Source organism: Sturnus vulgaris, chromosome 11, assembly GCF_052056855.1.
Source record: "Sturnus vulgaris isolate bStuVul1 chromosome 11, bStuVul1.hap1, whole genome shotgun sequence".
Taxonomy (NCBI): domain Eukaryota; kingdom Metazoa; phylum Chordata; class Aves; order Passeriformes; family Sturnidae; genus Sturnus; species Sturnus vulgaris.
Window position 1 is genome coordinate 12,094,263 of NC_142253.1, and position 13,257 is coordinate 12,107,519.

At 35.8% G+C, this 13,257-nt stretch overlaps 1 protein-coding gene across 36 annotated transcripts in view; it reads right to left on the reverse strand.

Annotated features, from left to right (window-relative positions):
• SLMAP (sarcolemma associated protein) overlaps nt 1–13,257 on the reverse strand; it is an 82,459-nt gene that overhangs the window by 15,593 nt on the left and 53,609 nt on the right. For 18 of the 36 annotated variants that reach the window (XM_088171473.1, XM_088171488.1, XM_088171480.1 and 15 more), the window contains 5 exons: nt 11,627–11,683; nt 8,225–8,308; nt 7,904–7,963; nt 3,122–3,244; nt 2,480–2,554 (listed from right to left, as the gene is read on the reverse strand). In XM_088171473.1, coding sequence (XP_088027599.1) covers nt 2,480–2,554; nt 3,122–3,244; nt 7,904–7,963; nt 8,225–8,308; nt 11,627–11,683 — 399 coding nt within the window. Of the gene's footprint in view, nt 1–2,479; nt 2,555–3,121; nt 3,245–7,903; nt 7,964–8,224; nt 8,309–8,428; nt 8,573–10,187; nt 10,335–11,626; nt 11,684–13,257 lie in introns of those variants that run through there. The other 18 variants (XM_088171483.1, XM_088171493.1, XM_088171497.1 and 15 more) reach the window with 8 other exon arrangements.

The window sequence follows — 13,257 nt, forward strand, 5'->3', positions numbered from 1 at the left end:
TAGAAACCTGGTTGATGTAACTCAGTTGATGTACAATGAAGAAGAAAAATTCACCTTTTTCATGCCCTCCTCTAAACAGGCAAGACATTTATCTCATTAAATACACTAAAGAAGCTATGAATTGCTCAATTCCCCACTTTGAAGGAAAAAGACATAATGGGAAAAAATATGGTAGTTATTATATATTGTAATACCTAAGAGCTATTATAGACAATAATAAACTAATTTAATGGCAATACCATGTAAGATGAAACAGTCTGTTTCATTTGCAGCATGATGGATTTTGAAATACATATGAGCAAAATGAGGCTTACTATGACCTCGTTTGAAAATAATTTCTACAGGCTTATACCAACAGAAAGCAAATGAAGCAGTGGATGAGAACAACCTGACAGGCAACACATGATGCATCAACAATTGCCTTTCCATGTATCCTTATTTTAGAAGCCTTGAACCCACCAAAATAATACACATTAAATCAGAAAGAACTCCAACTTGCTAATACAGCAGGTGCCTGAGCAAAGCAGTGCAAACCATATCCTCCTGACAGTATTTTCTTCATCAAGCCAAGCTAAACTACTGCTTCTTGGTGCTGGCAGCATTTCAAAGAAATGTGGTTTTTTATCCTGTGCATGTTGTTGATGAACAACTCTCCCTTTAGATGCTCATGCCTGAAAACAAGCAGAGTCTTGGACTGAAAATCCAAAGACACATACGAGTTCTAAGTTAGGTGGAGTTGTAGAAATAACTTACACAGGAAAGTTACTACTAACAATATGGGAATGGTTTCTGAAGCATTTGATATAATTTGAGAGGACAATTAGAAAGAAAACTTCCATTACATCTCTCGTTTACGTAAGCCATTACCTCATCCAAACCGAATGCTTTGCTCCTTTCATTTTTTAAAATAAGGAACAACAAGTTACTTGAATTCCCTTGCTCTACCTATGTGTTCATCTAATGAACCTGACATGTAGAGACATGACCTCTGTTCTTTCTCTGGTACTTTCTCTTCTCTGTCACAAACAAAGCCAACAACACTGGCTGGCCTAAAACACTGATTCCCTGAAAATGCTCTAGAAATGTTACTTCATTAAGCTGCTGTGCAGTTCACAGGGGCTGCCAAGACAGAACCCTGACAACTTTTCCCTAACTGTGAGATGTGTCACACCCTAAAAGTTTGGGAAGCAGCAAAACATACAGTGAACATCAGAACATTTCCAACTACAACAAAGAGAGGAGGAAACATTAGCAAGACCTCTTTTGAAAAGGATCCAGAAAACACAAAAGTACTGAATTGAGAAGAGGAATCCTGCAATTAAGTTTGGCTCTCAAGTTTCTACTTTCATTCTCTCTTTTTAGGAGGAAAAAAATTTATTCTTTTTTTGTGCATGGAACTATCAAATATTTTCTAATTTTTGTTACAGCATATACTACTTGGAGAATATTCATTATTAGCAAGGTAACACTCAAACTTAAATTGCTCCTCTCATTCTGAAGATGAGCATTCTTTAAGCTTCTCTTTCTTACAAGAGCAATGGCAGAAAATGTAAAGATTCTTTGCTGACAGTCACATAAAACAGAGTTATTACACAAGTTTTTCAGTGTAACTAGTATGTGACATGTACCAGATTATCCAAAAAACCACTGCCCAGAAAATAATTTTCTAGGGCTATTTTGACTTCCTAAGAAAGTCAGGACTGTCAGTCCACCTGCCTATCTGCTCATCTGCCTACCAGACATTTTTGGGTCCAAAGCAAATGATATGCTGATAAAGATCCCAAGGGATGAAGCTCCTGAGTTTTGTAATAATCAGTGGCTGAGTAGCTTTTCAAACTAATGCTTGCTCTAAGGAAATTGCAACATAACATAACATTTTTTGACCTTAAGGCTGGACAGACTGACAAACTCTTGATTAACAAGCTCACTCCCATGCATGGATGAGAAGTTAACGTGACACACAACATGTGACTCAGAAGTTATGTAAATCGTGGGATTACATCCTGCTCTATGCATTTTGGGCTGAAGAGTGTGATTGATTATATTAATTTTCAAAAAGGAGTGGACAGGGTCTCTGTTGCAGTAACTTTACGGCATGCTCTGATGCTGGATGTGGATCTGGATGAAAAATTCTTTGAGATCCTACAATGAAGAGACTGAGTAGCACAAAAACACCTAAAGCTTCTGAGTGCTCTGAAGGCAATCACAGTAAGAATTCCTGGATCAAAGCTGAGAAAGACTAAAGGGAGATGAAGAAGAGGTATCTATTACAGGTTACATCTTTTACATTTTCTAGTTTACTATTAGAACCATAGCAATTGAAAGGAAATATTCCATAAAAACATTCAAAGATATGGTGAAAGAAATCAGATTTAAAACACACACTCAACTAAACATTTTCCTTTATTAGTGACTATAATGCCACAGAAACAGACAAAACTATGTAGTTTCCCTAAAGAGTGGGGGAAAAAATTCTTACCTTGCAGAGCATTTATTTGCTTGTTGGATTCTTCAACTTGCACTCGGTATGCTTTTCTCTCTTCTTCCAAGAGAGCTACAAATAAAGTGAAAAGTGCCCAAGAGTTTTTGTTAGTAACATGTATTTCACCTGTGTAATTAATTTTAGTCACAACCTCTCCTTAAATGAAAAGATTAAACAAACATATTACTTCAGGAAGTTATCAAAGGTAGTAACTGTGTAAGTAGTTTAATAAAAGTTAATACTAAGACATCATTCCATTATTTTGGTAGTATTACAATTAATTCGAAATTGATATAACCTATTGCCTGATCTGAAAACTCCATGTGTGCTAAATGCAAACTCGTGTGGGAAGAAGGAACAAAAACCACAAGGCTGTAAATATAACCTCTAATGAAAACTGAACAATATGCAATTAAACTGGACTATACTATTTCTCTCAAAAACAGAGCTACATAGCTGATAGGATGATAGAACAGTGCTACCACTGAAGACAACCACATCCTTTATCTGACTGAAATAAGGATGAAATATACAGAGTTTATGTATTCAATACTATAAAATATATTGGATTATCTTGAACTACCTGATATATACAATTGTAATGAATACCCTACAGAACCAAGTTGATCTGGGTCTCACCTTGAAGTTCAAAGCATTTTTGTTTACTTGTCCTAGCTAGCTCTTGGGCTTCAACCAGCTCCTTGTGCAGTTGCTGAATTTCTTGCTTAGCCCCAGTCTCTGATTGTGCACCCTGCAATTCATCTGATAAAAGAACATTTTCTTTGAATCATAAATTTCTGCAACAGCTTGATTTGTACTGCCATGTGATGATTGACAAGTTTTTACTCAAATCTTCCCAAGTTAGTTAAAGTAAATTCAAAATTGGATTAGACAAATATTAGCAAAAATATTAATATACTTTTTAAAGTGTAAAACATATACAAACTTTAAAACATTCATTATACATAACATGCAATATGAAACAGAAATTAAGAAGGAAGAATTAGAGAGTTTCAAAAAACACTGTATAAACTGGCAAGGAGTTGTGGATTGACAAAACAAGGAACAACAAGCCTAAGACAATCCTTGACTGTGTTTACAACTTGTCTCTTTTTAAAGGAAGCTGCTCTAAGCCTGTCTCAGTGCACAGGCTCAGGCAAGAGTTGCTATTCCATGTTTCACTACTGCCACCCACCCAGCATATCACCAGGCTCAACCTCCCCCACTCCCTCTGGAGACCCACAAGGAAAGAAAAAATTTAGGGAAATTTCCTAAAACAAAATTAAGAAAAAGATTAAGAAAAAGAAGAAAATTCCAACCTCCTTTTTTCATTCAGTGGCCTTAGTGAATACTAAGATAAATATTGCACTTGATTTTTAAAAAAAAAAATCTTAAAATATTAAGTGTATCTTTAATATCATCATAAATCTAGGCACATTATTTAAACTCTATATAAAAGCATTTGCTCTTCCCTGTAAGTTTTGTATTAGCTAAAATGCATATTAAATGCCTCTTGGACTTACAAGAGATGACTTGCAGTCACAGACAAATACTTTCACAGCTGAAGTTTTGGAGGAATTTAAAAGAGGCAAACTAAGTATCTGTTACTAAGAGCAGTGTCCTCTAATGGGCACACATCTAGAAATGAGATGCAGGAACACTCCAGCCTGCAGGCATCTGCAAAGCCAGGAAGAGCATCCAGCAAACTCTCATTTACTAGATTTTCCTTAAGCAGTATCTGTACACAAACTGATCTTCTAGTAGGCACCAACAGCACTGATAAACTCTAGAGGTAGAGAGATAAAACTTCATATAAAGCTAGTTTGGTGAGAAAGGTAAAGTAAGGAAATTGGTGAAAGAATTCCAGCTGTGTATCATGGGAGAGGGTGGATAGAAAAGGGTTACACAGTTACCTGGTCAATAAACATGTGCAACTAGAGACCATATGGATTCAAGATAGAGGCTTAGGAAAAATATTGCTTTGGTTTGTCTTTCATTAATAAGGAAAAAAATAAAAACAAACTATAATCTAGCTCATCATTTTACTTTTGACATTCATATTTAGCTGTATAGGTTAATAAAGTAATTATAGATTTTTTTTTCTATTAATTAAGAAAATTGTTTAGCAAATCATGCTAAAGTCTTCACACTGCTTCTCTCTAAGGGGCTGTTTTTCCTGTACTCAGTAATGAACTGGTGGGTTTGAGCAGAGCTGAGAACACACATGTGCTTTTAGATTTTTTCAGAACAAAATTATGAGAGCAGAAAGAACAGAGAGGACTATGTATTTCATCCAAATACTTTGTTTTATAGTTTATTAGTTCTAAATCCAACTTTCTCTTTACTGAACATGTTTTGTTCTTAGCTTCTCATGGAAAAAGATTTAGGGCAATTAGACTTTCAAGCCTCCTTAATGAGACTTTTCAGAAGAAATGCATGAGGAAGTTGACAAATTATGCTCAAATAACGCCTGATGAAGAAGTGGTGTCCCAAATCCAACAAGAGACACCCTAAATGAACTTTATGGTGGCAGTGTTTTCCAGCCAATGAAAGTACACATCATAAAAGACAGTACTGCTTCAAAAGAGACAAGAGGCTCAGTTTAAGGGACAGGATAATCTGTTTAGCAAAGGCACAATCAAGGTAAACTCGTTCCTACATCAACACAAAAGGGGAATTTCCACGTGCCTGACATCCTTCTAAATCAAAAGCCAAGAAATATAAGCACAAGAAAATATTAGCTTTTTAGTCTTACCCAAACAGAAAATTCAATGTCTTGCAGTTCAAAGCAAATATAATTCTTGTGCTAATTCTAGTTTTAAAAGGTACTTCTTCAGTGAGTAGGATTGCCCTATTTACAAATAATAAAACTACTAAATATCATCATGCTTAGAATCAGTTCCCTTTGGAAGCAAATTCACATCACAACTAACTGTCCTCAGAGAAGAAGGAGTTACCATTAATTACAAGGTGCCAGAAAGAATTAAATAAAAAAGAAAAGGTCAAATACAGCATTTCTTCTACCTCATGGAAAATTTTCATCTGTGATCCATTTGTCTGCCACATTATAAGAAATGTTCTCAATTAATACCACTTTGTTTCCCACACAAGCACAGTGAGGCTCCTCTTAATGTTAACTCTAATGATAATATTTAAATTGTTTAAAAACCTTTTTTTTTAAACTATTTTAATTTAATTTTTTTTTTTAACAGAGATAATACAGAAGTACACATAGGGCTGTGGTCTTAACTGATCCTTTATCTGTGTGTGCCAGGCCTGTGGAAGCAACTTTATAAGCAGCCTGAAATTTCTTCAAGCCTCACTTCTGAAAGGCCACTGCAGGATTTCCCAGGTTATTCAAGAGACAATTTACACGGTACTCCGGTGAAGTCAGACACAACAGTTACAGTCCTGAGATTTTTTTTTTTTGCTTCATAAGATCCACATGAAGGAAACTGTATCATATATTTATAATAAAGTTTCTGGTTATTCTGACATAAAACAATGGTTCCCAAACTTTCTGAGGCAACAGACCACTGCTGATTTTCAAAATTTCTTATGTAAATTGCCATTATTCAGCAAACCCTCAGCTGAAAACATTTCCTATTAAGATTCCGTGGATCAGTCTTGTAATTACTATAAAAACACAGGGACATTGGTAAGAACAAGATTACCAATTTTCCAATGATATTTATTGCTCCTTTCCATCTGCTTAACGTTTACCTGCCCTTAACTTTGCAATAGGTAGTCACAACCAACCTGTTTAAACCAAAATGTCCAGGGAACTGGAATGAATGGTTAATAAAGTCATTTTCTTTGTGGGGCAAAAAACAAAGTCAACTCATCTGTCACAGTTTCCCCCCTTCCCCTTCTTGCCAGATTCTGACATGTAGAAACTTGAATCAAATTCTGAATGCACTCAAAAATTTTGATGGCAAGCACTTAGAAGAAACTACAGCAATCAGAAGTCTCATAGTTTTCTTGTTCCATTACTTTATTTTGGAAATTTCAACAAGTCTGCCATTTCTGCATTCCAAACAGCCGCCAGATCAAAAACATTCTCACGCTTCCTTAATTATATGGCTGCATAACAAGTCCACTTGAAAACCTTTCTGGGGCAAGTAAGATCCTTTTTAAGGCAAAGTCAGGCACATGAAGTAGCTCTCAGAAAAAAAACTCAAACAAAACTGTGGGTTTATAGGTTCTTCATAAAAATTAAAAGGGCAAATGATTCATTGCACAGATATTTTTTAATGATTTCATGAGAGCAAAATAGGAATGACCATAAATAGCCTCAAGAGGAAGAGAGAAAAGTTGCTGCCAACCTCAGTTTTATAACCAAAAATAAGACTACTATAATGGCAACAAACAACATGATCAAGTTCTACCTTCTGGCATAGAAGGTCACTGAACATACTTGTTATTAGTTGCAGATATTAGATCAAACCCCAAATGGAACATGCCCGTATCTCAAACACTCCTTTCCAAACTGCTTTGCTGAACTCATGTCCACTGGGAAATATCAAACTCAATTTTATACATGTTGCCAAACAGCAAAAGTAATTTGTGCAATTTTTGGAAGCCTTTCCATTGTAAAATTGGGGAGTGTAAACAATTGCAGAGAAAAGCTCTTTTACAGGTCTCCTACATTCCGTTATAGTTTCCTTCCTTTCTGAATCACAAAGAACTGTGACATTCTTTTACTTGTGATTCCAATAAGAACATAATTTTAAAGATCTTATCAAGTGTCTAATTGTTAAAAAAGCATAAAATGATTTTCAGTAGGCTAAATGTAACAACTAATTAATATGCCAAAAAATTCTTCAGCTAACGAACATGTAAATATCAGCTTGCTAAGTAAGTATATGCCTTCAATGCAAAACCAGTAAAAATTTTACTTTTATAGCAATGAAGCTCAAAGCTAAGCCTCAGTAATCATTCCAAACACAGCTATGACACAAACTTCCAACCTTGATTGTGTTAAAAAGAAAATCTAATATCTTGTTTTGATTAACTCATCAGCTGCAAACTAACAGAAGCATTTCTGACAGTGATAGAAGTTATACAAGTAAAAATAAAAAATGTCAGTGATGGAAGAACCCTTCCTCTTCACAGTATAGCCTGAAATGTGTACTGACTCTACTTCTCAAGAGAAAGTTATAATATGTCAATTCCTAGAACAGCGTTGGTGAGTACAGAGGTTACCTTTACAAATTATTTCTATAGCAACACTCAAATGTGTGCTTTTATATCACCCAAAGGAGTCATTACTGATATTTAAATTGAACTCTTCCATACTACACGATCAACATCTTTGAATTCCAGCATTCTAATTCAATGCACATTTGATAAAAACCAGTTAGATAAAAAGATTACATATAGAGATGATGTATCTAAATTTGCAAAAGTAAATTTGTTTACCTTTTAGAAGAGCTACTTTGACAATAGGTTCATTTAGATCTTGGTCATCCATTTGAGCATCTAAAAAAAAAAATCCACACCTTTGAGAGAGCAGGCAGACTGCAGACAGCTCTCATAGACACATTCTTGCCATGGAGAGAAGATTTTATGCCCTTCTCAATTTACAAGAGTCAAATTAAGAAGCCGCAAAATAGACAATACTGCTCTAAGCTTGTCTCTAACTCTACATAATACACTCTATTCCTTTAGGAAAAGGCTCATGATTACCTAGATTTAATTTAAACTAATTAGAGGTTACAGAAATGTCAGTTAAATTCTTACCTGTAGTGTCGTCACTGCTTTTTTCCTTGCTTGGGCTGAGGGTGTCAGACAAATCGTTCGATTCTTTGACTCGTGCTTGGTTCTCTGCAAGAGACAAGGAAAAGCAACTACAATCAATAAATGCTTTGTTCATAATTTCTCCTGTACACCAAACTACTGCTAAATGTCAATAGAAAACAACTTGGTTGAAGAAACAGTTAAAACCTGCTGGATGGTTATTTCTTTGCAAGTCTGGGCTAAAATGGATTCCGCATCCCTGGAGTCATTACCCCAGCCTAGCCTCTAATAAGGGACGCAATTGCCTCGTGCACAGCTTGAACTTGGGTTAATGCTGTGTTCCTGCCAGCTGGAACTGTGGAAGAGCTGATTCAATCAGCAAACAAATAAGAAAAGAAAACCAGAACAATGCAGATACTGTAGCAAGTCAGAAAGAAACTGCTGTTAAGAATAAAACTGTGCTTCAGTATTTGGACGAATAAAACAACAAGTCTTGTACATACCGCACTGTTCAAATGAAGTATGGTGTGAACCATCAAAGAATCACAGCAATATAAATTAATACACTAGTTTCTAGAAAGAATTTTCAGTTTAAATTGTATTAAGAGAAGAATGTGTATGTTTCCACAAAAAAAATTACCTTCATGAAATATCTGTTCATATATAATTTAGCACTTTATTACATGCAGCTTAGGGAAGCCACACATTTTGGTTTTTTTGGTTTGCTGGATTTTTTATTGTTTGGGTTTTTTCCCCCATTTCTAGATTTTTAGTAGAGACCACATATTTTCAAAAGATAAGGAGATTAATTGCACCAGTGCATCTTTGTCCCACACGGAATCATCCCTGACTCCAAGTCAAAATATAATATGTAACTGAAAAACATTTTAAATTTTTTTTCTTAAATAACAATTATGGTTTAGTTCTGATGGGTCAAATAAAAAGACACAGTATCTCTGGTGTGGGCTAACCCAGCAGGTCTGTCAGCAAGGAATTGTCACCAACATGCAGGTGAGGTTATGCAAAATGAAATCTTTCTTGGCAGCCTATTGAGAGCCTTGTTTGACAGCACTGCTGCCCACCTGCAGGTTAACAGAGGTTTCCTCTGAGTCTCAAGCTCCAGGCAGAGATATTATAAGAAAAGGGGTCAATACAGCATTCCCAGTACAGACTTCTACCATCCATGGAGAAAAACACAGCGAACACAAATAATTTCACCACATATAGATAACGTGCATGCAACAATGAAGTATCAGCACATGGGAAGGAAAAAGCACATCAATAAATTGTGTTGTACAACAGGGTTAGTGTATGAAAATAAGTAAAAACCAAGGGAATAATAAGACATCTTATTAAAAAACAAGAGAATACACAGAACTAATTTCCTCTAAAACAAAAAGTGGGAACTGGAGACAACCTGTGCAGCTACATGAGGAAATAAACATGACAGAACACAGTTAGGTTAACAGAAAAAAACCTCCCAAGTTTTTTAAATCTGAAAGGAAAAGTTTTCTATATCCCAGTGCTAGATTAACATCCACTTGTACACGGAACAGAAGGCAGCAAGCACAAACAAAGCAGCTGATAAAGAACAAGACTCTTCCCATCCTAATGCAACCAAAATCACTAGAGAAGAGGAAGGGGGAAAGCACCTGTACAGTTAAAGCACACTAGAGGTTCAGACCTGGCAGATATTCCAAACACAACCCCCATTTTAGCAGACTTCAAAATTCATAATGATTGCTGTAGTTAAAAACTTAATCTTTGGGGGAGGATGGTTCTTGGCTAAAAAAGGGATCTTTCTTATTTTTAGGAATAAAGTTTTTAAACTACTATCTAAAGGTGTTACAAACCAAAACATTTTACACTCTCATACAGAACCAAGCTCACAAGATTGTTACCAAAACTGTAATAATTACTAAGCCAATACTAAACTATTAAGAAAGGTATAACCTAAAAGCCTCACCCATGTCACTTCTGTTAGTGGGCGATCCAGAAGCACTAAGCTGAGCAAGATCCATATCCAACTAACTTTACCATATCTGGGCATCCATGGAAATACTGCTTTCCTGCTCTGAGCAAAATGGGAGGAACAGAGCCAGTTCCAACCACTGAATTAATTCTCTCTCCCACAGCACCCCCTTATATACTCCCCTCCCACCCACCCTTGGTATATCAGCTTCTTCCTCACTCCTGTCCTCCCCCTCTGAAACAAGGCACAAAAGATGAGGCACCAGAGGAAAGATGCACCAGTTCTACATGTGAAACAGCAGAAGACAATTTATTATAAACCTGCTTCCTATTCTTGAAGCAGACTCGTAAGCACAAAACTCTTTCCTGTACTGTATTATATCACAACAGTTGTTCCTATTTCCCATAATAAAACTGAGCTGAACAAATATAGCCAAAGTGATAAAGTATATTAAAATGTGTTGACATCATACTTGATGAGTTAGAATATATTACCAAACACTAAAAATAGCTCAGAGCTTTGCAATGGAAGGGGCATGCAAGTGTTACGTTACAGTTATTGTATGCATTCTTTTGCCAAATATGGCACCTTGTCTATAGCTTCCTCACATACAGAAAGGAGTTAAAGGTGCAATCCATGCATTAAAGGAAGAGAAGATAAATTAAAATGCCTTTAAAACACTGGAACTTTTAACAAACTAACATTTATTCAACACAACAACACTTGGCAGAAGGACAGAGGCTAAAGAACTGAGGTAGAATATCCAGACATCAATAAAAAGCTGCAAGAGAGGAGTGAGCCTGCAAGCCCAAACAATCTTACATTATTAGACACTTGAGAAATATTGACCTGCACACTTGGTAGCAATCCTGACCTTGGCATTGTAAGGTAAGGATGACTGTTCCTTGACTTAGCTCCTTTAATTTAACTTGCTTTATACATTAGAGAGGCACAGATATATTTTACTTGTAAAAGACAGATTAGGAGGTTAATACTTATTTTAAAGTTATCAGGGTGTAAGATAGAAAATAGTCAAATTAAAATACGCTTTTATTTAAAACTTAAAATTACACTAAACATTATTTCTATGTGGCCCTATAATAAAACCAAAATCTTGTTTAGAGTTCATGCAGGCACTAAAGCTTGAATTGAATTTACAAAAATTACTTAAAAAAAAAAGCATATTCAAGTAAGAACTCAACTGTGAGACTAGCATTTCATGCACTCAATCTTCAAAAATGGTTTCTATTAAATCTTTTTAGCCTACAATAGTACTTGGAATAGAGTTCAGCAAACAATTTCCCTCCCTTTTATTGAATTTCTTCTCAAAAGTGTATTCAATCAAAACTCAAACTGCTGAACAAACACAAAACATGCACTGAGTGACAGAAAAAGCATGCTTCAAAAACAGTTAAATAATCCAGAAGTCTAACCTTTCAAAATCTTTGTTTCTTCCACTTTGGTTAGATGTCCTTCATCTATGATCTTGTCTGCCAAACAAAATAAGTGTTACTTTCCAAGCTCAAATTTTCCCTGCACGCATCTACGTAGAGTACATTCCATGACCAAATTAAAAGCTGATAATATTACTTCCTACTCAGGCTTGAACAAAAACTTTATTCTGGCACTGAATAATGAAACAGAGCACACAAGCCTACTGGAACTTTGTCACACAGAGCACAATTATTTCTGCTTATTAACTTACATAATGCTGCAACTCACCAATGAGAATTTAGAAAAATTAATTTTATGTACTTAAAAAAATCTAATCAGAAGCAATAAATAATTAACACATTTCTCAAGTTTGGTTATCAAAAAAGGAATTCGAAGAGCTGGTTGCATGAAATAGACATCCACCCAACACAGCAGAAATCTAGAAATGTACCACAGTAGAACAGCAAATAGAGAAGTTCCCTCAACATCACAACTGCTTTTAACACAGCCTGTGAAAGGTACACACAAACAGCCTTTCTTTGTTTAAACCTTTCAAGAGAGCTGCACAAACCTCAAAAAAAAATAGGAATGCATTACATTCAAGTTCATGAAAAATGGAGTTTTTACACAAAGTCTATTTAGGGAAGTCTACTCATGTATGTAAGGTACACAAAAATCTCAGAAGTGGAATTTGAGACTGAATTGCTAACTTCATCCTAACTCCTGCTAGGACATGAAGGCAAACAAGAATAGTAAGGGAAGAAGAAGATTGGACTAATCAAAGACACGAAAAAAACTATTTAAGAATTCATTTCTTTTTGCAGATGAGCTTTCATTATTTCTAATTCCTTAACAAATGATGCCAACACAGAAATATCGAGGGTCCCATCTTACAAATCACATCCTCCATTTCTGTGCAGTACATTTTGCAGTTTAGTTCATGTTGAAAGCTGTTAGCCTCTGAAATACCAAGCTTGAATCTGCCCCGCCTCCCCTCCACGCTCTCCCTGTCAGATCCCCCATAAGCAGACAGGGAATGCAGTTTGCTGGATACTCCACGTGCTGTCAGCAGGTAACTGAGACACAGAGAAGGCTGAATGAACAGCACAAACAAGGGAGTTCAAACTAAAGAAGCTGAACAACAGTAAATCCTCTTCAAATTAAAAACAAAAAAACAACCCAATCAACCAACCAAAAAAACCCACAAAAAAACTTTAGCTAGCATTTCCAGCTTCAAGAATCTCTGAAGATGAACTTGTCCCTCTATTCTTCTGATGGCATGTTGCTGTAACTATGACAACCTAAGGACAGATGCAGGACAAGGTCTGGCAGGAGATCTTTTACAACCCGAGATGGTAGACAAGATTTCAGACAAAAAGCCCTGAAGCCTGAAGAAGGGTTTTTATGGCCAAAAGGTTGTCCTTTAACTCTTCCTTCCTCCACACAGATAAATGAGTCTAAAAGAGATGTTCCCTCCACCTACTTTTATCTACAAATATTATCCTGCATTAGTGTAACATTTTACTAATATTGCTTCAGAAACACATGAACAGCACACTGGATTTTCAGGACTGGCTTCAGGTCTCAAGCAACTGCAGGAGATCAGTCATCATCCAAGTTCAGAACAGCC